The sequence below is a fragment of the Fringilla coelebs genome (assembly GCF_963513975.1).
Source record: "Fringilla coelebs genome assembly, chromosome: 18".
NCBI lineage: Eukaryota > Metazoa > Chordata > Aves > Passeriformes > Fringillidae > Fringilla > Fringilla coelebs.
Genome location: NC_140044.1, coordinates 14,691,422 through 14,713,047, shown reverse-complemented (window position 1 = coordinate 14,713,047; position 21,626 = coordinate 14,691,422). Strand labels below are relative to the sequence as shown.

The following is a 21,626-nucleotide window of genomic DNA, read 5'->3' as shown; positions in this document are numbered from 1 at the left end:
GCACGTGTCAGTGCTTTGGTGCTCCTACTCCACCTGCCCTCCACACAAGTGTGCTTCATTTTTAATGGTGCCTGCCTCTGAAACCAGCTCTGCCTGCCTGGGCTTTCCTTTCCCTGCCTGGGGGCCACTTTCCATCACTGAGCTATGAAAGAACTTTCCAAAACCACTGGAAACGCCTGGGCGCTACAGATGGAGCTCTCCCTGCTCCATCTGATTCTCTGCAAAACTTTACCAACCCCTCCGTGCTCTGGATGTTGATAAAAGACACGCAGGTTTGCTCGCAGGGTGTTTGCGGAGGCCTGACTCCCCTGTGTGCCCCGGAGCAGCCCTGTCAGAGCCCTGTGGGCAGCAGCAGAAGGCGGCTCTGAGACGATCTGTGCCCAGCCACGGCAGCAGGGACCGGGCAGCCCGGGCAGCCCAGCAGCTCCTGCCCCGCCCGGAGCGCCGGGAGCAGGGCAGGCTCCAGCCTGGGCACACAGTGAGGGAACAGAGGGGCACTGCCCAAAGCCCAGAGCATCCTCATCCTCATCCCGCTGCAGGGGGGCACTGCTGGCCCCTGCTCTCCCCTAGGGCCGTGCCCGAGTGAGCAGCAGCGCCCAAAGCCAGCGGGCAGTTTGTCACCTGTGCTCGAGAGGGGCGTTCAGCCCTTGGGAAAAACATGGATAAACTGCTGCAGCTCAGGGGCAGCCCCTTTGTATGTTGAGTTCGGAGCTCCTCGCTGACACTTCCATGACAAAGTTTCAGGACAAATTCTGCTTCAGAGCTGTCAGGTGTCTGCAAGGGCCAGCTGAAAACAGCCCAGGTACTCTGCACACACACACCTCTGCAATACAGCCCTTTGTTTCACAATGCCCATCTCACCTGTACCAAGGGAAACATCAGGTATTTCTTGGTACCTCATGTTAAATTTATCAGATCTGAAATTCATCAGATCACAACAGATGGGCTCAAAATACTAGAGACACCAGGCCAATTAGCAGATTAAAGGTGTCCATGTTGGATACATCTGTGCTATACTGATGTTGCTTTTAAGCAGAAAAAAAAAGAGGGAAATTATTTGGAATACTTTTACTTCTCTTAGCTGAAACCTAGGGGCATAGGTCTCATCTTCCAATTATTTTCAATTTTCTCTTTTTTTGCAATGCAGGCCATGATCAAGCAGAACACTTCAGAACATGCTTTATTTTAAGATTCTGGATAATTGCTGTGAAATTGTAATTTGGGACATAGGAGTGCCCTTTTGAATCAAGACCAAAGTCTTTTACTCCCAAACATATACATAGTATCCAGCATCAGAAGTTGGTTAATTCAGTTAATAAGGAGGAATTTAATCTTTCAAAGTGTTTTGTGACATTTCATACAAAGTTCTGCACTGACAATGACTCGACCACATATTTTGTATGGACAGACCAGAAAACCCCAGACCATCTCCAGAGAGGTTCAACCCACAAAACTGCCTCCTTCCCTTCCCACGGAGCCTAAGAGGTCTGCTCCAAGACTCATTTACAAACTCTCCATCCTTGCTCAGTGACCAACTCTAGTGCTGATGACAGAGAAATAAAGAAATAGATTTGGTGTCCCTGTGGTGAAGAAAGTCTCTTCCTGGTGGCACAGAGTGCGTCAGAGATATAACACTGTGCTTCCCCGTCCTAGCTGAGGGCACGGATGCACTTGGACCAGGAAATGCTGCTGATGGTGCTGTCAGTGGGAGCTGCTGTGCTCCTCTCATGGGTGGCTGCACTTCAGCAGAGCACGAAAACACCTCTGTTCTCACTCAGCCCAACATGCTTCACTGGCATCCACAGCTCCCAGAAACAATCAGTCCAATTATCTGCCCTGTGGCCCCGAGCACCCCAAAATCAGCCCATGCCATCGAGTGCCAAAGGGTGGCACAAAGAGGGTGGCACAGGGTGCCTGGGGAGGGAGATCAGGGTGAGTGGTGTGATCACCAAATCAAAGAGCAATACTACCATAAGCAGACATACATATATAATATGTACAGTGGCCATGGGTGCATTTGCACCATGAAGGAAAACATCACATTTTAGACTGCAGAAAATGATCAAACTGGGTTTTTTTAGTGCCAAGTGTCTCTTAGCCAGCAAAAAGAACAGGAAATGTCCAAAGGTGGGCTGAATGACCTGGTGCACATGTCGGCTGGGGTATTCTTCCCTTCTCAATTTCAGACATGAAATGCAAGAGCATTCTTTTATTTTCACTACATACTGTGGACAGAAAATTATCTCAGTAGTGTTTTGTCTGGTTTCTACTTTTTCTCTCACTCTCTTCAGCTTTTCCAATAGATTCACTAGGATTAGCTAAGGTAAAGCCATTGATTCAGTCAGCAGAAATTCCCAAGCCTCTCTGTAGGGATGACCCGGGCTTTTGGAACAGACTGAGATAATGCAGTGGAAGGAGAGCTCTGAACCCACCCAAACGCTCTCCGTGTGGTCTTCATGATCTGTGCTTTTTCACTGTGGAGTACTGCTAAGATATCTCCAGAAAGTGTCTAAGAAAGTTAAACCTGCTACCACTGATCTGAAATTCACCAGTGAGGAGATTGAACCTCTGTAAGAAAACTACTGGGGGGTGCACAAGTTGTTAGAGGAAGAAGTTGTTAGAGCTGGTGAAAACCATTGCTCTGGTTACAAAATCAGACTGCCAGTGAGTCTGCACAGCAACGGGATTCAAAATATTTACTGCCAAAATTCAAGGTAGGTGTGATGTGGGCACAGGAACTTGCCTGGGATGCTGCATGCCGGCAAAAATCAGCTGGCCCAGATGGAGCATTAGAGGACTCCCCAGTATGGCACCTACGAACACTACATCAGGCTGTATTAATTACTGGCTTGCACTGGAAGCAAAGAAGGAGCTTGGGAAAGACAGGGAGATGAGGATAATCATCACCAATAATAACAGCAGCAGCAGCTGTTTTTTCCCTTGCTCATGTTCCTGATCCCTAAAAGTAAGATGCTGGCTAGAACTGGGCTTTGGAAAGACTGAACTATTAGCAAGACTGCCAAAGAAAAAGTGCTCCTGCTACTCCTGTAACAAGGCTGGGGCTGCTTGCAATCCAAATGATTGAAAAATAAAAAGAGAGCTGGATGTGTCTGCTGCTGGCTCCTGTGGTGCTGTCAGGGTGGGGAGTGCAGAACACCTTCCCAGCAGCATGGGGGCTGGAGAAGGGGCCCTTCAGAACATGCACATCACAGGGTTGTGTGTCAGCCCTGGCCACAGCCCACGGCCCCTGGGAGCTGCTACAAGATCGTGGCTCCAGCAGCATCTGCACTCCTGGGGTCCTTCAGGCCAATGATGAAACTGTTGGTTCTTCTGGCCCCGTGCACCAGGGACACCACTGGGACTTTATCCACCTGATGGCCCTTGGCCACAAGAAATTCAATATCTTCTTCAGGAAACTCACCTGCAGAGAGTTGAAAAGAGAAGTTGGTAACTGAAACCAGCGTTGCCTCTGATGCAAAGGTCTGTCTAACACTGCTGGGCCTGCAGTGGGGGGAACCTGCCTGCTGCTCCTTCAGAATGTCCAAACTCACAAATTAGGACCTTGTGAAGTTTCAGATCTAATTTCATTTTAATTTCCAAGTCTGCAGGGCATACTGCAGGACGAATCCTATTTAGATTTTCCTCTGAAATGGGAAAGCCCAGAAACTTTGGCTGTTTGGTGTGGAATGAGAACCAAATTTCACTTATGGTTGGCTCTGGTGAAGTTTGGGGCAGTGTGTGTGAAAAACACCAAATGGACCAAGACTTCCAGTAACAAGGACAAGAGCTGACAGTACAGACTGCAGAGTGCCAGCACTGATCTGTTGTTTCCAGCGCTGTAAAGCTACAGCCCTTTCCATAAGCCTTGCCTTCTTCCCAGCTGCTGGAATTAAGGGACATGGACTGAAAAGTGAAGGAATATAATTTATGTCAGTGGCAATAAAGTGCAGGAAGCTTTGAGCACATGTCTGGGTGAAGTTGAGGCTGCAGTCTTGCTGAGTTGGATATTGTCCATGGCCCCTGATCTCCAGAAGGATTTAAGGACAGGACAAGGCCACTGCCAGGAGATGAGCTGGGACAGAGGGAGGGTTGGGGAGAAGCACCTGAAAGAGCTTGGAGAGGTGGTTCCACAGGGGTCAGGAAGCATTTCCAGGACAAGAGGGAAAGGACATGGCTCAGCAAAGGCTCCAAGCTTTGAAGAAGTTGAATTCTGATTTTTGTCTTCCCCAAAACCCTCCACACCCCTGAGGACCCTAGAACATGGTGACCTGTGGTGCTTCCGTTGCACTGTGCTAGGGAAATCCTGCTCTTTTGCTACACTTGCTGGATTTGTGTCCATTTGTCCCACCCAGTGTCCATACTCACTGTCAACCTGCAAGGTGTTGGACTGAAGCTGGGGGTGAAGTCGACCAAGTGACAAACTTTCACTCAGATTCTTGTTAAATGTTAAAACATTTACCAAAACCTGCAAGAGAATAAATTATCCTCAATAATAAAAAAAGCTTTGAGAATAGGAGCAGCCAACTTCCTGAGCATCCCCCAAATTGGTGGCTCCAACATCTGCACATGCAGCAGGCAAAGGAGATTTTGAACCATTTACTGAACTGCATGAACTGCTGCAGGGCTGTGCACACACTAACAGGTCCTTGGAACGTGGCCTGGATGTTGTTGCTTGCAAAGCAGGACATTTTCAGGGTAGCATGGGCTTTTTGTCACATAGTTCCTGCTAAAGTAGCAGAGTTGTATGTCTGGAACATGATGTAAGCTCTAAAGAAGTGTTTGTTACAGCCAAAAGCTCAGCATGTGACTTCTCCAAACAAAGCACTAGGAAGCAGTTCTTGGCTTTGGTTTTGCTCTGAAGAATGCTTTCCAAAAGGTAAGGAAACTGGGAGCCCTTCTCAGGCTTTTCTTTTCAGCAATCCATTACTGCTGTACATACAATCGAGCTATTGGCAAGTACCTCACCTCCTTACAGATCATAAATTAAGAGGAACTGCCCAATTTATATTCAGTGTTGAGCTGGAAGAATTCAGTTGGGAATGCCCTAAAAGGAGCTTTTCATGTGGAAAAGGGTTAAAGGGCTGCCAGTTTCCTGCAATTTGCTGAATAAAAAAATGCAATTTGCTGAATTAAAAAAAGCTCCTTTTTTTCTTAATCATCCTTAAGATGAGTTTTGAACAGGTATTAGAATGACAAAAACCATTCTAGATTTTGCCAAAATTTTGCCAAATTTTGCTTCTCCTCTACAGTTATGAGTGGTGCCACCAGGAAAGGTGCAAGAAAAGTAAACTGGTAACGCTTAGAGATTTGAAATAACCCAAGTGTGGAACTGGTGACACCAAAGACTGAACCAGTAACCTGTGGCCACCAGCTCTGACCCAGCCTGGGACAATTAGGAAGGGAAAGGAGGGGACCCTACGGAGCCTTGAGTGAGCAGCTGCCCAGGGAGGGGAGGGCACCCACCTGGACGATGCTGCTGAGGGCTCTGTCCCCGTGGTTGGCTGCCAGGCACAGGTAGGTGCCACACATCCCCTGCGAGGGCCTGACGACGGTGGGCAGCAGGAAGGACCGCGGCCGCTTCCCAGGCCGGGGGAGGTTCTGCTGCAGTCGAGAAAAAGTTGTACCAAAAAATGTCAGCGAGCCAACTCTCCCACAGAAGGAACAGGGAGCTCATCACCCTCTTCAAAGAAGAGGGTTTTACAAGGCATAAGGCAGCCCTGGAAGCCACCAGCACAGGTCTGCTTCTGTTTCTTTCTAAGACCTGAAGACATTTTTCCTGCTACTTGTTACTGTTTAACCTGAAGAGCAACAATTCATGAAGAAACAAGTCCACATTGTTACTTAAATTGCATCTGGACCGCAGGGACGGTAGGTAACAGTGTTGTTTGAGAATTCTGCATTGTAATAATAACTGATGGACATGGAGCCCTCTGTTTCCTCACTTTCAGTGGCTCATATAATGAAAAATAGCAGCTTTCTACAAGCTGTTGTCTCTGTTATTAATAAAAGGCATTAAATAGTTCCCCTGTTGTGAAGATGAGAATAAAAAACTGGAGAAAGAAAAGATAAATAAAGAATTTGTCATGTCATTCATTACCGGCCTGGGAATGGAGTGGTTCATTGTTTTATTTTGCCAGGAGAAGTCCAACATCTGGCTGTTCAGGAGGATTCCAGAGGGTGTTACTATTCCACTGCCAAAGGGACGATTCAAAGAACTGGAAAGAAACACAGGAAATTTCATTAAAATCATCCCAGAGACTTTTGTACACCTCAAGGCTTTCAGGGCTCCAATTTTCTGTCCCACCTTGTGGGACAGGGATTCTTTGATGTCTCTCTAGCCCTGGTGAGACTGAGGAGAGACCAATGCACTTGGAGCAGACACAGGTATGCCACGGCAGTCTGTCCCTCCTCATGTTTGAGGATTCCCCTTGCTGAGATGGATCTGCCTCCATCAGTCCTACATTTGCCACCACCTCTCCCCAGGGAGCAGGTCCAGGGCACTGCAGCATGTTCCATTGTCGGAGGGCTCTGAGGCTGCCCAGGGCAGAGCAGCACCAGCCCACACGTCTCAACCCCGCTCTCCCATTCCTCTGCTGCAGGACAGAGCAGCCTGGCTGCTCCAGCTCTGGTCCCAGCCTGTCCTGCTGAACCTACTCCCTCCTCCCTGCTCCCACCCCAGCTACAGAGGAGGGGAGAGGCCGATCCTTTACCTCACCACGGCGACGATGAAGTCATCGGGGCCCATGACCAGGACCTGGCTGGCAGCAGCGCCGCTCTCCAGCGGGGAGGGAGGCATGGACAGGAAGGACTGGGAGTCATTGATCAGCTGGCGCAGGGAATTGGCTTCTGATTTACTTCAGCAAGGAGGGAGGGAGAGAGGAAAGCAAGCTGTGAGCCTGGGGAGCTGCAGGTGTCCTGGTGTCTCCCACAGCTGGGGCCGGGGTCCCCGAGGGGCTGTTTCGGTTCACCCCGAGGAAGGAAGGGGTGGCAAGGTGGCTCAGCCTGCACAGAGAGGCACTCAGTCTGCCATGAGCCTCCAAAGCCTGTGTCTGCCCCTGTTTGCCCTCACCAGGAGTACACCCATCCTCAGTGGCCAAGGTGACAAGCCCAGCTGAATGCCAGTCTTCAGCAGGAGGACAAGTCAGGCCCAGCCCAAACACCAGCCATGGCTCAGCCTGGCTCTGAGGGGGGAAGCTGGGCTCAAACCCCAGGCTGGCCTCTCCTGCACAGCTGGGTGCTCTGCAAGGCCCTGAGCCCCACAGAGGGGCAGGGAGAGGCAGAAGTGGCACGTGTGGCCATGCCTACAGGGATGGCTGTTTGTCTGACCCACTCACAGGGAATGTTTAGAGTTGTGCCAAAGTGGGAGGAACCCTCAAGCTCAAGCTGGCTCCAGGAAACCTGTGAGTGAGGACATCCCGTGACCCATCCCCAGAGCCCCGTGCCTGTGGTCAGCTGTGATCTTGTAAAAGAATGAGCTGGGAGGACACTCAGGGTCTGACCTTTCCTTCATAAAACACAGGGAGAAAAAGTTCAGGGCACAGCACAGCCAGGAATGATATCCAACCCACACATCCTGCAACTTCACCTGCCTGTCCTCCTCAGACATACCTCACCATGCCTTCTGCTGTGTGAGTGACAGACACGTCACCAGATGGGTCTCCCAGGTTGCTCGCCAGACTCAGGGCTATTTTTAGTGTCTAAGGAAAGAAAGGAGAAGAGAGGAGAAGGAGAGGAGAAGGAGAGGAGAAGGAGAGGAGAAGGAGAGGAGAAGGAGAGGAGAAGGAGAGGAGAAGGAGAGGAGAAGGAGAAGAGAAGGAGAAGAGAAGGAGAAGAGAAGGAGAAGAGAAGGAGAAGAGAAGGAGAAGAGAAGGAGGAGGAGAGGAGAAAGGAAAAATATTTATGTGGCCCTGGAAATACAACTTCTAATACTCCAAACTAGAAAAGGTACCTGGTGTCCTGGTGTGTTGGCTAAAGCTTATGAAGAAAAATTACCAGAAGTCTGGGTTCTGGGAACACCTCAGTGTGGGTATGAGTACCAAGGAACCTCAGTCCAGCATGGTAAACTGCTGGAGGAGCCAAGTGAATCCAGCAATATTTGTACAACCACAGAATGGTTGGAATAGGAAAGGACCTTAAAGCTCACCACATTCCACCCCCCTGCCATGGGCAGGGACACCTTCTCATGTTTCTCCAACCTGGTCTTGAATGCTCTGAGGGATGTGGTAGCCACAGCTTCTCTGGGCAACCTCTGCCAGCAGCTCAGCATTCTCACAGGGAAGAATTTCTTCCCTATATCCCCTCTAACCCTGCCCTCTGGCAGTAGGAAGCCACAAGTGCAACATCCTTGGCAGGAGCTGATGTCCAGCAGAGTGGTTCAGCCTCACTGCCAGCTGGCACACAGGATCTCTAGGATGCCATTTACCTTCTTTTTCCATTCCTGAGTGGTCACCACAACAGCAGAGACCAGACTGAAGCCCAAGGGGCAGAGGAGCTGGGCTCACAGCTGCCTCTGGACCCCAGCCCTGCTGGCCCAGCACCAGTGCTGAGCAGAAATTAGCTGTTCTGCTCTCCAGCTGCTGCCCAGCTCCTGGTTATAAACCATCCAAAGGGCTTGAACAGAAAGCATCAGTCCCAACACACGTCAGGGAACGATGGTGCAAAAGGAGGAAAAGATCTGGTTTCTCACACATGCAGAATCCTGCCTGAGCCAGTCCATTGAAAATGGGAAGATGCAATTTCAAAGGACATGGTTTATCCAGCCCTGGGACCACAGCATAGCCAGGGCAGAGCCACAAGGAGAGAGAGAGCTGCTCCTCAGCCAAGCCAGCCTTAAGAGAGAAAGGCTGAGCAGAAACAGCCTCAACATTCAGCTTGCAGGCTGGGCCATGGTCGGTCAGGACCCAGAACAGCCCAGTCCCCTGCAGGCAGCCAGCAAGATGTGACTGCTGGTCTGGAATGTGCCACACAGCAACAGCTTCTCCTTGGTTACCAGCTGTGAGGAGAGCAGAACATGACAAAGCTCTGCAGGAGGCAGCACTTCCATGGAGCAGTGTCCTGACCACCACAGCGTGGCAGGGGGACAAGGGCTTGGAGGCCAGGGAAGAGCTCCATGGAAACAGCAGAGCACTTCCACCCCAGAGGCTGAGGACCTCTTTACCTTGGTCCTGGTTGTCCCAGGGCTGGATACCTGAAGCTGGCCTAGCCCTGAAGCTCAGCCACATGTTCAGCTGTGGCACCCAGGCAATCAGGGTCACACATCTCCTGGAGTGACTGCCTTGGAGCTGGAGGGTGCTGCTCCAGGATAACCAGCAGGTGAAACCCTTGGCAGAGGAAATGGATTCACCCAAAGCTTCCTGAAGAGAGCTCAAAAATGACTCAGGTGAGTCGACCTCCTGTGCCTCTGCACAGTGTGTGACATCTCCAGGTGCTGCATTTTTGCTGAGACACTTCCAAGCACCCATTGTCCTGTCTGCTACAAGGGTGTAGTTAAATCCTCAATTAAAATTGCCAGCTGATAAAGCCCAGCTGTGGATCTGTAAATTCCCAACTCATAAACCCCATCTGTGCATCTGTGGAACATCTAAGACCACAACTCTGCTTACAGATCAGGAGACAGAGCACTTGCTCAGCCTCTTGGAAAGCTGCAAAGTTTTGGCAGGAGAGCCCTAAATACTGGAAAAATTCTCAGAGATCAGGAGGTGGGCAAAAATGTGAACTTTTTTTAAAATGTGAAGTATTGGGTCAGTTTCCCTTGTCATCACCACGCAGAGGCTTTTCCTGCAGCACACCTTGCAGTGCCCTCAGGTGCTCTGCAATGGCCAGGACCACTGCAGCTAAGAGGTGGAGGAACTTGATGGGACCCCCCTCAGGTGCTGTGGGGTCATTCTGCAGAGATGACTGTATACAAGAAACGGACAAAGCCACAGTTTGTTCTGAAAAAGCTCTTCCTAAGCAGGAAAGACCCTCGTGCTCAGCCTCTGAAACAGCAGCACTGCTCAGTTTTACACCTTAGCAATCTATTTGCTCATTCTCCCCTGGGAATAACATACTAACATTTTTGTACAACCACAAAATAAATAAATCATTCTCTGGCAGCACAAGCAATACAGCCAAATGTTGAACCTCCTCTTACCTCCACCATCCACTGTAAGATATTCCCTCTGGATCCTTGCCTTGTGATGTTAAAGCCCTCGAGGATGTTCAGTGCTGAGATCAGTGCAGGACCTGCATGTGGAGGTGGGGGGGTGAAAACAAGGTGCCCTGTGGAGGGAAGAGAAGAGGAATGAAGCTGCTGCTTTTGTCAGACACCATCCAGTGAGAGCACTCATCCATGAGGACAGGGAAACCCTTCCTGATTCAAGGGGAAATAATAGAAAGCAACATGATTTGAGAAGGGTTTCCCAGAACATCCCTGTTGCATCTTTCTGTTTCTTCATGAAGGATGCAGGAAGCCCAAACAGGGATGCTTTTTTACCTCTGAAATTTAGTTCTCATTGGTTGGCTATTGGTTTCTAGACTGCAGTATGGAAGAATGGAGATGGAATTGTAAAAAACCAGAATGGTTTGGGTGGGAAGGGACCTTAAAGCCCATCCAGTGCCACCCCTGCCATGGGCAGGGACCCCTTCCACTGTCCCAGGCTGCTCCAAGCCCCATCCAACCTGGCCTTGGACACTTCCAGGGATCCAGGGGCAGCCACAGCTGCTCTGGGCCCTGTGCCAGGGCTTCATCTCCCTCACAGGGAGAGCTTGCTTCCTAACATCTATTCTAAATCTCTTTTAGTCTGAAATCATTCCTCTTGTCCTGTCACTCTCTGCCCATGCTAAAAGTCACTTTCCCTCATTTTTTATAAACCTCTTTTACATACTGGAAGGCTACTTAAAACATTTGCAACATTACAGCTATAAGGAGGGTAAATACAGAGACTGCTAGAAAATATTGACATTTTAGAAACTTCTTGCATAAAGTCAGCTTTTTTCCCTTTGGGAACTGTCTTCAGCTGTAGGTCCAGCTTCTATTGAGATGTTGCATCAAGATATGACCACGTTGCATCTTTAGACTTCCAAGGGACAAAAACATTTCAAAGTGCTGAAAATCTCCTGAGCCACCCATGATGCATCAGTGTCAGCAGAGAATAGCAGGAAACTGTCTGGAAGGTCTTTTTGCAGACATTTCAGCTCAGCTTTGACTTCAACTCCTGTTCAATGCTGTTGCCAACCCTTGCAAGGTGATGAAAAGCTTGCCCTGGAGTTGCATGGCTCCAGGGTGAGGGTGTACCTCGATAGATTGTGTGCACAGGGTCCTCCACAGTGACACTGTAATTGCTGAAATCCTCCTCCACCAAGACTCCTCCGTGGCTGTGGACCTGCACAAGAGCAAAGCAGCGCACACTGAGCAGCCTGGGCCAAGGCTCTCTGTGCAACACACCCTCACTGTCAAACACACTCCACTGAGATCCCTCAGCAAGTGCCAGGTTCCTTAGGGTACCCTGGAAATCGGTGCTTTCACAGCCCTGGGGACCTGGCTCACTGTTCAGCGTGGTAGGAAGGTTCTGCACACCCCTCCAAACGCTCACCCACCCCAAGGGTGCTCCCAGGACATTCTGTCTGCCCAGGAAGATGGAATTGGCCCTGCTCTGCAGCCTCCCTACCCTGGCTGGCAAGCAGGAGCGTGTTAAGGGGTATTGAACACTGCCAGGATTATGGGGCCAGGAGACAAGGAGCTTGGGTGTAGCAGGTGGCCATCACTAGAAGTATCAACTAAAAAAAAAATCACTGTTCTCACCCTATTTGAAATTATTTCATCTGACAGTGGGTTTGCTGTAGCCTTGGTTTTCCTGTAAGGTTCCTGTCAGAGGTACAATGTACCAGGGTTGGTACAGGAAAGATGGGCCATTCCCTCCACTGCAGGTCTTCTGTGGTTGAGTCATGACGGAGATGAGGGAGGACTATCAGAGGGTGGTGGGGCACTGTCCAGGCTCCCCAGGGAATGGGCACAGCCCCAAGGCTGCCAGAGCTCCAGGAGTGTCTGGACAATGCTCTCAGGGAGAGGGTGGGATTGTTGGGATGCCTGCATGCTCTGATCTCTAACCCAGCTAGCTTCCTTGGCAGGAAAACTCCTCTGGCAAAACTGAATCACTGCAGCAGGACAGCTGATGCAGGGCATACTGTGGGGCCAGAATGTCAGGCAACCCCAAAGCTGCTAAAGATGTCTCTCCTATTTGGGATCCCTGTTTCCTTCCCAGAGAAAAGGCTGGCTGGACCCCAGTGCTGTGCTGAGCCACAACCTTGCTCCCCAGACCCAGCCAGGGGAGAATGGGGCACAAGGAGCAGAGAAAGGGGAAGAAGCCCCAGTCAGCCACACACTGCAGACATCCCAAATTCCCAAGAGAGCACTATTTTTCACCTGTGCCTGGAAGCAAAGAGTGGGTGTTTTGGAGCTGTTGATTTCACCAGATGGATGCCCTCCCTGTGCTGGAACAATAAACACTTTGTGAAGGCAGCACTTTGCTCTGCAACCAAAGCTGGAATTGTGAACTGGATCCCAGAGCTTGTCAGGATCTTTGATGTGGCAACCCTGGGCCTTGCTCTTCCACAGGGAATTTGTGCTTCCCTGTGGCAGTCCCCAGGTTAGGGGAACACAGTGACAAAGCAGGGTTTAGCTGTGGAGATGCTCACAAGCTTGGGACTCCTCCTGCTCCTCATCCTTCAGCTCTGCTGTAGTTCAGGCGAGCTATAGATTTCCAAACACAGGGCCCATAGATGTCTGAGGCTCGAGTGGAATGAACACATTCCAGATTCTTGATGAGCTATTGAAGGAGCACCACTTGAGCCACGGTGGCACAATAAAAGGGTGCTCCAACTACCCTGAATGCAGCCACACAGATATAAAAGTTGTTATGGTTTGTTGGGGGCTTTTTTCAGCAGAATTACTTTGTCTGTTCTGATATTTTTTCCAGAGCACCTCTAACAGGAGTTAAACTAGGGCAACCCCAAGTGGGACCAAGCCTTTCTAATCCTCTGCTCACAAGACTCAGGGGTTTTTTAAAACCATCTTCCTGGAGTCTGTATCCTACAGTCCCATTAACCACAACAACTCGTTTTTCAACAGCCTCTCGTCCTGGGGGAAAAGGCTTGGTCACCCAAGTGAACAGAGTCCAGAACCCAAAATGATTTTTGTTTTCCTTCCAGACTGTCCTGCTTATAGAGGAAATGGAGGTTTCACTTCTGTAGACTGTGGGAATGGCCTGTGTGTCACTCCCACCACTGCAGGGACAGGAAAGGAAAAGGAGGCATCGGTCCCCATCATTGTGCTGGCACTTGGCTTATCTCGTTTGTCACCTTAAGCAGATGGCAGCCCCAGGCCAGCAGGTGCCAGGGGCAGTCCTGGCTCACCTCGGAGATCATCTCCTGGGTCAAGTTCCCGCTGTAGAAGGCTGCCACCCCTTCTGCCCCCAGCAGCTGCAGCACGGCCGCCAGGTCCAGGCGCCGGACGAACATCCCAGGCAGCAGAGGCTGCCCACCTGGCAGGAAGAGCTCCTGGAATCGCTCAGAGTAGTTCAGGTCCTTCAGTTCACTCAGGGCTTTGGCTGCAGGTGAGAAGGGGAAGGACATCCAGAAAAAGCAGGGGTCAGGAAGGCACAAAGGGCCTGGAGTCACTGTGCACCTGATGGGGATGTTGGAGGCCTGCTGCTGCCTCCGGCCCTATTGCAAAACTAGAGGGGAGCTGGAGCATTGGTCCTTTGGAACTGGGAAAGAAACCCAAAGAAACCCCAGAACCCTTCCCTGCCTAGCCCTGGGCAGTGCCAGGTGTGGCTGCTCTGTCCTGGCTCTGCCCAGCCACGGCAAAGGGCTCTGGTTTGGCCGCCACCACGCTGTCCCTGGCACACTGTGGCTCACTCACGCATGGCTCAGCTCCCAACACTATCCAATCTCCACATCCACACAGCCCTGATTTCCCATGACTAACCCCCTGCATCCCCAGCTGCCTTGCACAGTGAACTGCCCTGAGCTGCCCATCAGGTACTCACCCAGGTCATGTGTGACATTAAAGCCATTCTGGGCGACACCGGCCACGAGGCCCAGCAGCTCAGACCAGGGGAGCCTGCCAAGGGAGAGAGGACAAGGAGTAACGGGCCTTGGAGGGGTGCAGTGGGGCAGGGTGGTGGGGAGCTAGCACAGGGCTTGGCTCTGCTGCCAGAGGCTCCTGGGACACCAGGCTGTGGGGCCAGAAGTGGCCAAAAGAAGTACTGAGCTTTCAGTGTTTCTCCATAACAGGATCATGTCAGTGCTCCAGGATGTGCCCCAGAGAGGAATGGCAGTGCATGGATGGGGGAAGGGGTGTGCCAGCAGCAGCAAAGCTCAAGCCAAACTCTGGTCGTGAGCAAGTCATTCAGGTCCCTCTGTGTCCCAACAGAGCACCAAGGACAGGCACACCTCTCAGGGTCCAGCTAAAGAGACAATGAAAATGCACACACATGGGAGGCCATGTGCTGCAGCTCTAACAGAACATTTATTGTACATCTTCTTAGCCAACAGTTCACTTTGCAGAAAACATGACCAAGCTGAATTTTTTCTTTTGTACATGAAATAGCAAAAAAAATAAACATCTCTTTCAACACAAGCCTCTAAGTACCTCTTACGTGATGGTTTTGACTGATGGCTGAGAACATGGTCTGATGGCAAGGGCTTGTGTGCTCCCAGCTTCCCACAGGGGCCCCAGGGCACAGCCTGTGCCAGCCTCATGTCTTACCTGCCATGTAACTGGTGTGCCTGGTGCATTCCTAGGATCATGCCTGGCACCCCTACGAGCAGACCTGGCTGTAAAACAGGAAAGACGAAAAGGAAGAGAGCAGTCTCTTTTCCATGAGGACATGGGACACAGCTGCAAGGGGAGGTGCAAATCATGTATACTTTGGAATTATCTGCATAATTAGGAGAGGAATACTATGGAATAAAAGTTTTTGGAAGGAGAGTAGCAAATTCAATCTTGTTCTCAACACAGTTTTGTCAGGAGAGGTAACTCAGCAGAACAACCTGGGATTATGCTCCTTCCTGGGGCTCCTCTTTACTCCCCAAAGCTCTGCGGGCATTTCGGGGTGATAAAGAAGTGCTTTCCCTAGATTCCTCATGTCTGTAGGGCCCAGGATCTCCCATGATGACAGAGACCTCTTGCTGCTTTGCTGGGCATCTGCCCCTCCGCCTGAAAGCTGGAGGGAGGCGAGCTGGAGGTAATGGCTGCAGAACACTGGTTCTCACCTTGGTGTCCTGCTGCAGGTCCCCTTCCAGTGGAATGCCCAGGGGAGCTACCTCTCGGAAGTCGATCACCCAGCTCCGGTTCTTGCGGATGTCGTGGACCAGCATCACCCCGCCCCTGCGGCGAGAGCAGGTCAGGGCGCGGCACCGGCTGCTCCCGCAGGAGCCGCGGCCATACGGCTCGGGCAGCACTGAGGCCAGGGCGGTCCAGTGAGACAAGGAGTGCTGTGCCAGCTCACCAGCCTCAGCAGGGCCACGGGGTGGCCGGAGTAGCAGTGAATGCTGCTGTCCTTGCCTAGGGCACACACCAGGACAGCCAAGGCAGGGTTGGGGCGGGACACAGGCAGCCCTGTGCTGAGCCTGGTGAGGCTGGAGTAGTCCCTGCCTGCCTGGTCATGGAGCCACTGGCTCTATTCCACTGCCAGGTTGGGACCATCTGGGATTTTCTTTCTAATCTGAGCAGTTTTGCAACAAACAAGGGTGTTTGCTTACAGCAGCAATGGGTGGTGCAGCTGGAACAGTGATTGGGTGGCTTCGGTTTATACAAAGCTGCTGAGCCCTCCTGCAGAGCCAGGAGCATCAGGCTCACGTGGACGCCACCCTGGGAATGAGGGCTGGGAGAAGGACACCCCTCCCTGGCAGCTTCCTGGAGCTGGGCTCAGACCTTAGCCTCAGGAGCAGAGCTTGTGGAAGGCAGGAGCAGAGCTCTGAAAGCACTGGTGCTGAGCCCGGGGTGTTTGTAGCTCCTGGCACAGCTCCCGTGGCTGGGGGGCCATGTCTCCCTCTGCCCCTCACCAACCCTCTCGAGCCTGGGGCTTGGTTGCTCCCTGAAACCACTACAGCAGAAACAATTCCCTGCCTGGGGTCTCTGTCCTGTGTTGACAGCATGGAGCACAGGAAGGGTCGCTGTGACGGACGTGGACACATCCACTGCCTGATGTCAGAGCCCTGGCACTGCACCCTGAGCCTGGCACTGCCACAGAGGCATTTCTCAGCTGCAGAGGGACTTTTTACAAGGCAGATGGTGACAGAACGAGGGGGAATGTCTACACTGACAGAGGGCAGGTTTACATCAGGTATTTGGCAGAAATATTCCTCTGTCTGAGGAGGAGATAGGGGAACCAGGCACTGGTACAGCCTGCCTCATCCCTGGAAGTGTCGGAGGCCAGGCTGGATGGGACTTGGAGTGACCTGGGATAGTAGAAGGTGTACCTGTGCATGGCAGGGGCTGGGACTGGATGGGCTTTAAGGCCTCCTCAACCCAAACCATTCTGGGATTCTGTGAAACCACTCCCTTGGGGACAGCCAAAGACAAGAGCAGAGGGTGAGTGCCCCACACTTACCCTCCCAGCCCCGAGGTGTGGGGGTTGACGATGCCGGCGCAGAGGGCCGAGGCGATGGCCGCGTCCACCGAGGAGCCGTGCCTGGCCAGCACGTGGGTGCCCAGCGCCGTGCAGCGCGCCGCGTCCGTCACCACGGCGCCGCGGTGGAACAGCTGCGGGGCAGAGAGGGCACAGCTGGGCACTGCTGCTCCTGCCCGCCTCTGAGCCACCAATGTGGCACTTGGGGCTGGCGCCTGGGCCGCGGCTGATCCAACAAATGCCAGTGGGAACCGTGTGCCCCCTGGCACATCCCCGCTCCAGGGCAGCTGCAGGCAGCCACGCCAGCAGTTCAGACAGCTTTCCATACTTTGTGTGCCAGGCTGGGGGGCCGTGTCTCCCTCTGCCCCTCACCAGCCCAGAGCTGTCCCTGTGCTGCAGCCAGACAGTCACCAGGAATGGGGATACAGCTGTAAAGGATGAAGCAGGACCCCAGGACCACAGCGTGTTCTCATCCTTGGGCCAGAGCTGTGCTAATGCAGTCCCATGATATTTTAAAGAGTTGATTTCATCCCTATGGCACAAATTGCAGTATCTCAACAAGAGCCAGGCTGGCCTGGGGACATGCAAAGACAGAAGGGCCATGGCTACATGTGGAGATGATGATGGTGAGTCCTGGCTACTGTGACCCTTGCAGAGGTTCTGCAGAAGGATCCAGTCCTGTGACCATACTGCCTTGGCTGTGCAATCTAGCACTGGGCCGTGGGACAGATTAGCAGGAGGTTCACCTCCATTTTCAGCTACTTCCCTGCTTAGTCCTGGATGAATGTTCCAGAGGTGAATCTGGGCATGTATGCCCATAATCCATAAAACTCTGTCCACGTGGACAAGATGTCTACTGTTTAACAAGGATTATTTTCTGAAAGCACTCCCATCTGGTTCAAACCACAGCTGCAGTCACAGCAGTGGGGTTTTCTGTTCCCCCCCAGCAGCACCCCCAAACCTGCTTGATACAGCCCCCCACACTCTGGCCATGGCGCAAGCTCTGAGAGTCTGGCTTAGCTCTCCAAGCACAACCTCCAGGTGCAGGAAAAGGCTTTCAAGCCGATTTGGGGTGGAACCAGTGGGAGACTGAGCACCCAGGGCCTCGCTGACACCAGCCATGGCTCCCCAGTACTTCCCTCGCCAAACTGCTGACCAGGAGGAAAGTCAGGGCGCTCTCCCATCTTTGGTGCCAAAGCCCAACCATAAAGCCGCTGTTTTGTCTTACCTGAGGGTCCCCAAAATAGATCTGCATGATGAGGGCCACAGTGACACCTGTGGCGAAGGTCAGGCAGGCAGTGATGATGACGGTCAGCCCGTCCTGCCGGCAGCTGCAGTCTCCTGAGAAGGGGTCCTTGCTGGTCTCCTGCAGAGGGGACACGTCCTGGCTCCCCATCTCTGAGGAGGACGAGGGCAGGCGCTGGAGACGCGCAGACTTCAGGAAGGAGTCTGGGTCTTTGTGGGCAACAGGGAGAAAACAGGTGTGAGTTATTGAGCAATTTGGAGCTCTTATTGCAGTGTTTACCCAGCACTAACATTACACTGAGCCCCTTCCAGCACGGCTATCACCTTCCCTATTGATCCCAGCTCTCGGGAGCCTTTCTGGCTCAGATACTGCTTTGAGTCATTTTACTGATCCTTTTCTTTAGCTCTGGTTATTCCAAACTGACTTCCCTGGAGATTAAGAGAGACAAGAAACCCTTGAATTTTTACTCCATTTAGGTCCATTCATCAGCCTTCAGTGACAGGCCCACTCTTATGCTCCATTTGGAGGGGTTCTTAACACAGCAAACAGGTCTTTGAAATGCAGCAGGACTGAAGAAGAGGAAATTAAGATATGAAAAAAGATGCAGCAGCTTTACTTGGAGCTATTTGAGCTAAAGCACCTGAGCAAAACAGAGGTAAAGCAAAACATTTGGCCTGGGAAGAGAAAATCCCTCAAGGGAAGTGAGGGCAGGGAGGAGCAAACCTGCAAACCGGAGGCCTCGGAACACCCACTGGCTCCTCTGCAGGAAGGACTCTGCTTTATTCCTTGCTTCCTCTGGCAGATGAGGCCCACTGTGAAATGAAGCCACACACTGGACACCCAGCTCCAAGATGGCAAAGCAGTGGGGCAGGGGTTTGCTGGGCCTCAGCAGGATGAAAAAGTCTTTTTTTTGCTCTGAAAGATGCCTTGAATCTCTGTGAGTGTCAGCTGCTGCCCTTGTGCTGGGAGGACACTGGCTAAGGATGCCCTGCCTGTCCTGTTGCTGCCAGGCACACGGAGCTGCTGGGGCAGCTGTGAGGTTGTGCCCATCCCTCGTGGGCTCTGAAGGGGACCAAGTAGCTCTGGGCATCATCCAGGGCTCCTGGAGGAATTTTTTCAGGGGCTTTAGTACTCTGTTCCATAGCGGAAAAAGAGGCACCAAGTGGAAAAGACAAGATGAAAAGCTTGTCCCTCTGTACACATGTTTCCTGGGCTTGGAAAAGGAGAGGGGAGAGAGCAGGAAAGCCCACATCCCCCAACTGCCTGTCTGCTCTGGCAGGTGCTGGGTATCACACTGGGCACTGCTAGCCCAGGCCTTGTCCTGGCATTAACCTGACCTGGCTGCAGCTCTCCTGAGGCCAGGGAGGGAAGGAGTTTTAATTTCAGTGATGCTGCAACCAGGAGTAAACTCCCACAGCCAGGGAATCCCCTCAGAGTGAATTTAATCTCATTTGTGCTGTGGTGGTTTAGGAGTGGGATTGGGAAAGGCTCAGCTCTTGCAGCCTGAGCCTCTGAGCACACACTGAGCCCCTCATGGGCTTGTCTGGTCTAAGTGAGTGGACTGAGTGGGAGGACTGGTTGGTGGCCTCAGTGGGGGCCACAGCTAGCCTGGCAGGGGCTGCCACTGGGGTGGGATGTCACATACAGCCCCTGGCACACACGAGTGAGGCCCCAGCCCCACCTGCAGGGAAACAACGAGGAGTGAGCTGGACTCCAGGACACCATCCCTCCACTCTGGTGACAGGCCAGCCAACGAGGGGACATCAATACCTAGGAAGCAATTGTAGAAGAGGGCAGACCACAGCCCTCCCACCATGAAGCACCTCCATTCTCTGCCACAGACATCCTATTTTTAGTGTCTGTGACCACAGGTGTTGCATAGGGACAGCAGAGCTGCGGTGTGGGGATGGGAGCAGCTGGAAGCAGTCACTTGGGAACAGAAGCAGCCTGCACAGCCAATGCACAGCTGCCCATCCCAACACCAATATGCATGCTTTGAAAAAGAAGCCACCAAATCCCACTTGGCTTCCACGGGGCCGTGAAGGAGTCGTGGCTTTATGGGGGAGCCAATGCTTTGGAGAACCAGGGCCACCTCAGGTCTGGAGCCGCTACAGAGGAGACAGCAAAGACTGGAGCTGCTGGTGCGCTCTGCAGGTGCTCCTGCAACAAGTGTCAGGAGAGCAGCAGCTCTCTTCTCCAGCCACCCCACCTGCAGGTGATGGCACTGCCAAAACTGCACAGATTCTGGCTGTGTGACAAGAGGCCTCATGCTTCCAGGAGAGCTGCTCCCACACTCCTGCAGGCAGTGGCTTCGCCTCAACGGTCAGGAGAGCACAGGGTGGGAACAGGCAATGGGAGCTTCACCCATGGGCACGGTGGGGCAGGGCAGAGGGCAAGGGGAGCCTGGGGCTGTGCAAACATGGGCCTGGGGGCTGACAGGCACCCGGACTGGGAACCAGCCCCAGGGGGAAGGGCAATACCACCATAAGAAACACAACATGGGGGAGAAACAGCATTTCTCTCAACTATGGAGGAGGAAGCAACCAGTTAAAAATAGGCAGAGGATTTTCTCACAGATCAAACGATCACCTGACTTTATTCCAGCTGAGCACCGGAGGATGAAGCATCCCGGACTGAGGGATGCTCAAGGAGGATCCCAGGGTGGGGGGATGCTCAAGGAGCATCCCAGGTGGAGAGACGCTCAAGGAGCATGCAAGGAGGCCATGCACAAGTGGTCCAGGCTGGAAGGCCAAGCAGCCTGTGGGAGAGCACATTCCAGGCTGCCCTGGGAGGCTCTGTGCCGAACCCTCGGGTCTCTGGCTGCCTCGCGTCCCTCAGGGTGAAGGCGGGGCCGGGGCGCAGGGACGGCGGGAGCCGGGGAGCCCCGCTCCGGGCGCGGGGCCGAGGGCCGGGGGTGCCGGGGGCCGCGGGCGGGCTCTGCCGCCGCCCCTCACCCGTGTCCTGCTCGCCCAGGAACGCGTCCTCCTCCTTGCGGGCGCGGAGGCCGCTCTCGGCCGCGCCGCTCGGCTCCTCCTCGGGCAGCCGCGGGAAGCTGGTGATGCTCATGTAGTCCACGGGCGAGCCGGCGGCCAGGGCCCGCTGCCGGCCCGGCACCGCCTCCGGCACTGCCATCGCCGGGGCACCCCGAGCCGGGTCACGCCGAGCCGGGACCCAGCGCCGGGCCGGGCCCACAGCCCCCGGTCAAACGGAGCCGCCCCGCGCCGGCCGGGCGGGGCCGCCGGAAGGGGCCGGGCTGAGGGGCGGCTCCTCCCCGGGGCTGGGGGCGCTCCGGCAGCCCGGGCTTGTCCGGGGTGCTGCCGCGGCAGCCAGCGCCGGCAGGCGGGGTCCCGCTCCAGCCGGGGCCGCTCCATGGCCCGAGCTCCCCTTCGCCCCTGACCCACACCGCGGCATCCGCCCCGGCCGCACCGCACCAGGCGGGTTCCGGGCCGAGCCTCCGGGGAGCTGGGTCCGAGATTCCTCCGTCCGCCTCCAGAAGGCTGGGAGAGTTTTCCAGGGCATGTGCATGGACGTTATGTCGCTGGCACAGCCAGCCCGTAGCAGGGGGCTCACATGTCACCCCTTGTCACGGAGCAAGGGGCCACCAGCACCCGGTGGGACCACCAGCCAGAGATGCTGTGACATTGCCCCAGAGCGGCCCGGTGTCTGCTCTCCCACAGTCTCCTTCCATCGCTGGCTGCTCGTGTGTGTGGCGCTCTGGGCTGAGAACTGGACACCGTGGTTCCCTCTACAGCACCGGGGTTTTGGGT

At 53.4% G+C, this 21,626-nt stretch overlaps 1 protein-coding gene across 1 annotated transcript; it reads right to left on the bottom strand.

Moving 5' to 3' along the window:
• Positions 1 to 1,240: 1,240 nt before the first annotated feature.
• Positions 1,241 to 21,088, bottom strand: GGT7 (gamma-glutamyltransferase 7). The gene is made up of 15 exons (XM_084217778.1): positions 20,814 to 21,088; positions 17,842 to 18,068; positions 16,596 to 16,747; positions 15,256 to 15,370; positions 14,750 to 14,817; positions 14,028 to 14,101; positions 13,393 to 13,586; positions 11,276 to 11,363; positions 10,133 to 10,260; positions 7,609 to 7,697; positions 6,711 to 6,854; positions 6,098 to 6,215; positions 5,464 to 5,601; positions 4,366 to 4,465; positions 1,241 to 3,421 (listed from the first exon to the last, which is right to left on the bottom strand). The coding sequence occupies exons 1-15, from the start codon at positions 20,989 to 20,991 to the stop codon at positions 3,258 to 3,260; spliced, it is 1,977 nt and encodes a 658-aa protein (XP_084073904.1). The 5' UTR covers positions 20,992 to 21,088; the 3' UTR covers positions 1,241 to 3,257.
• Between the last annotated feature and the right edge of the window lie 538 nt (positions 21,089 to 21,626).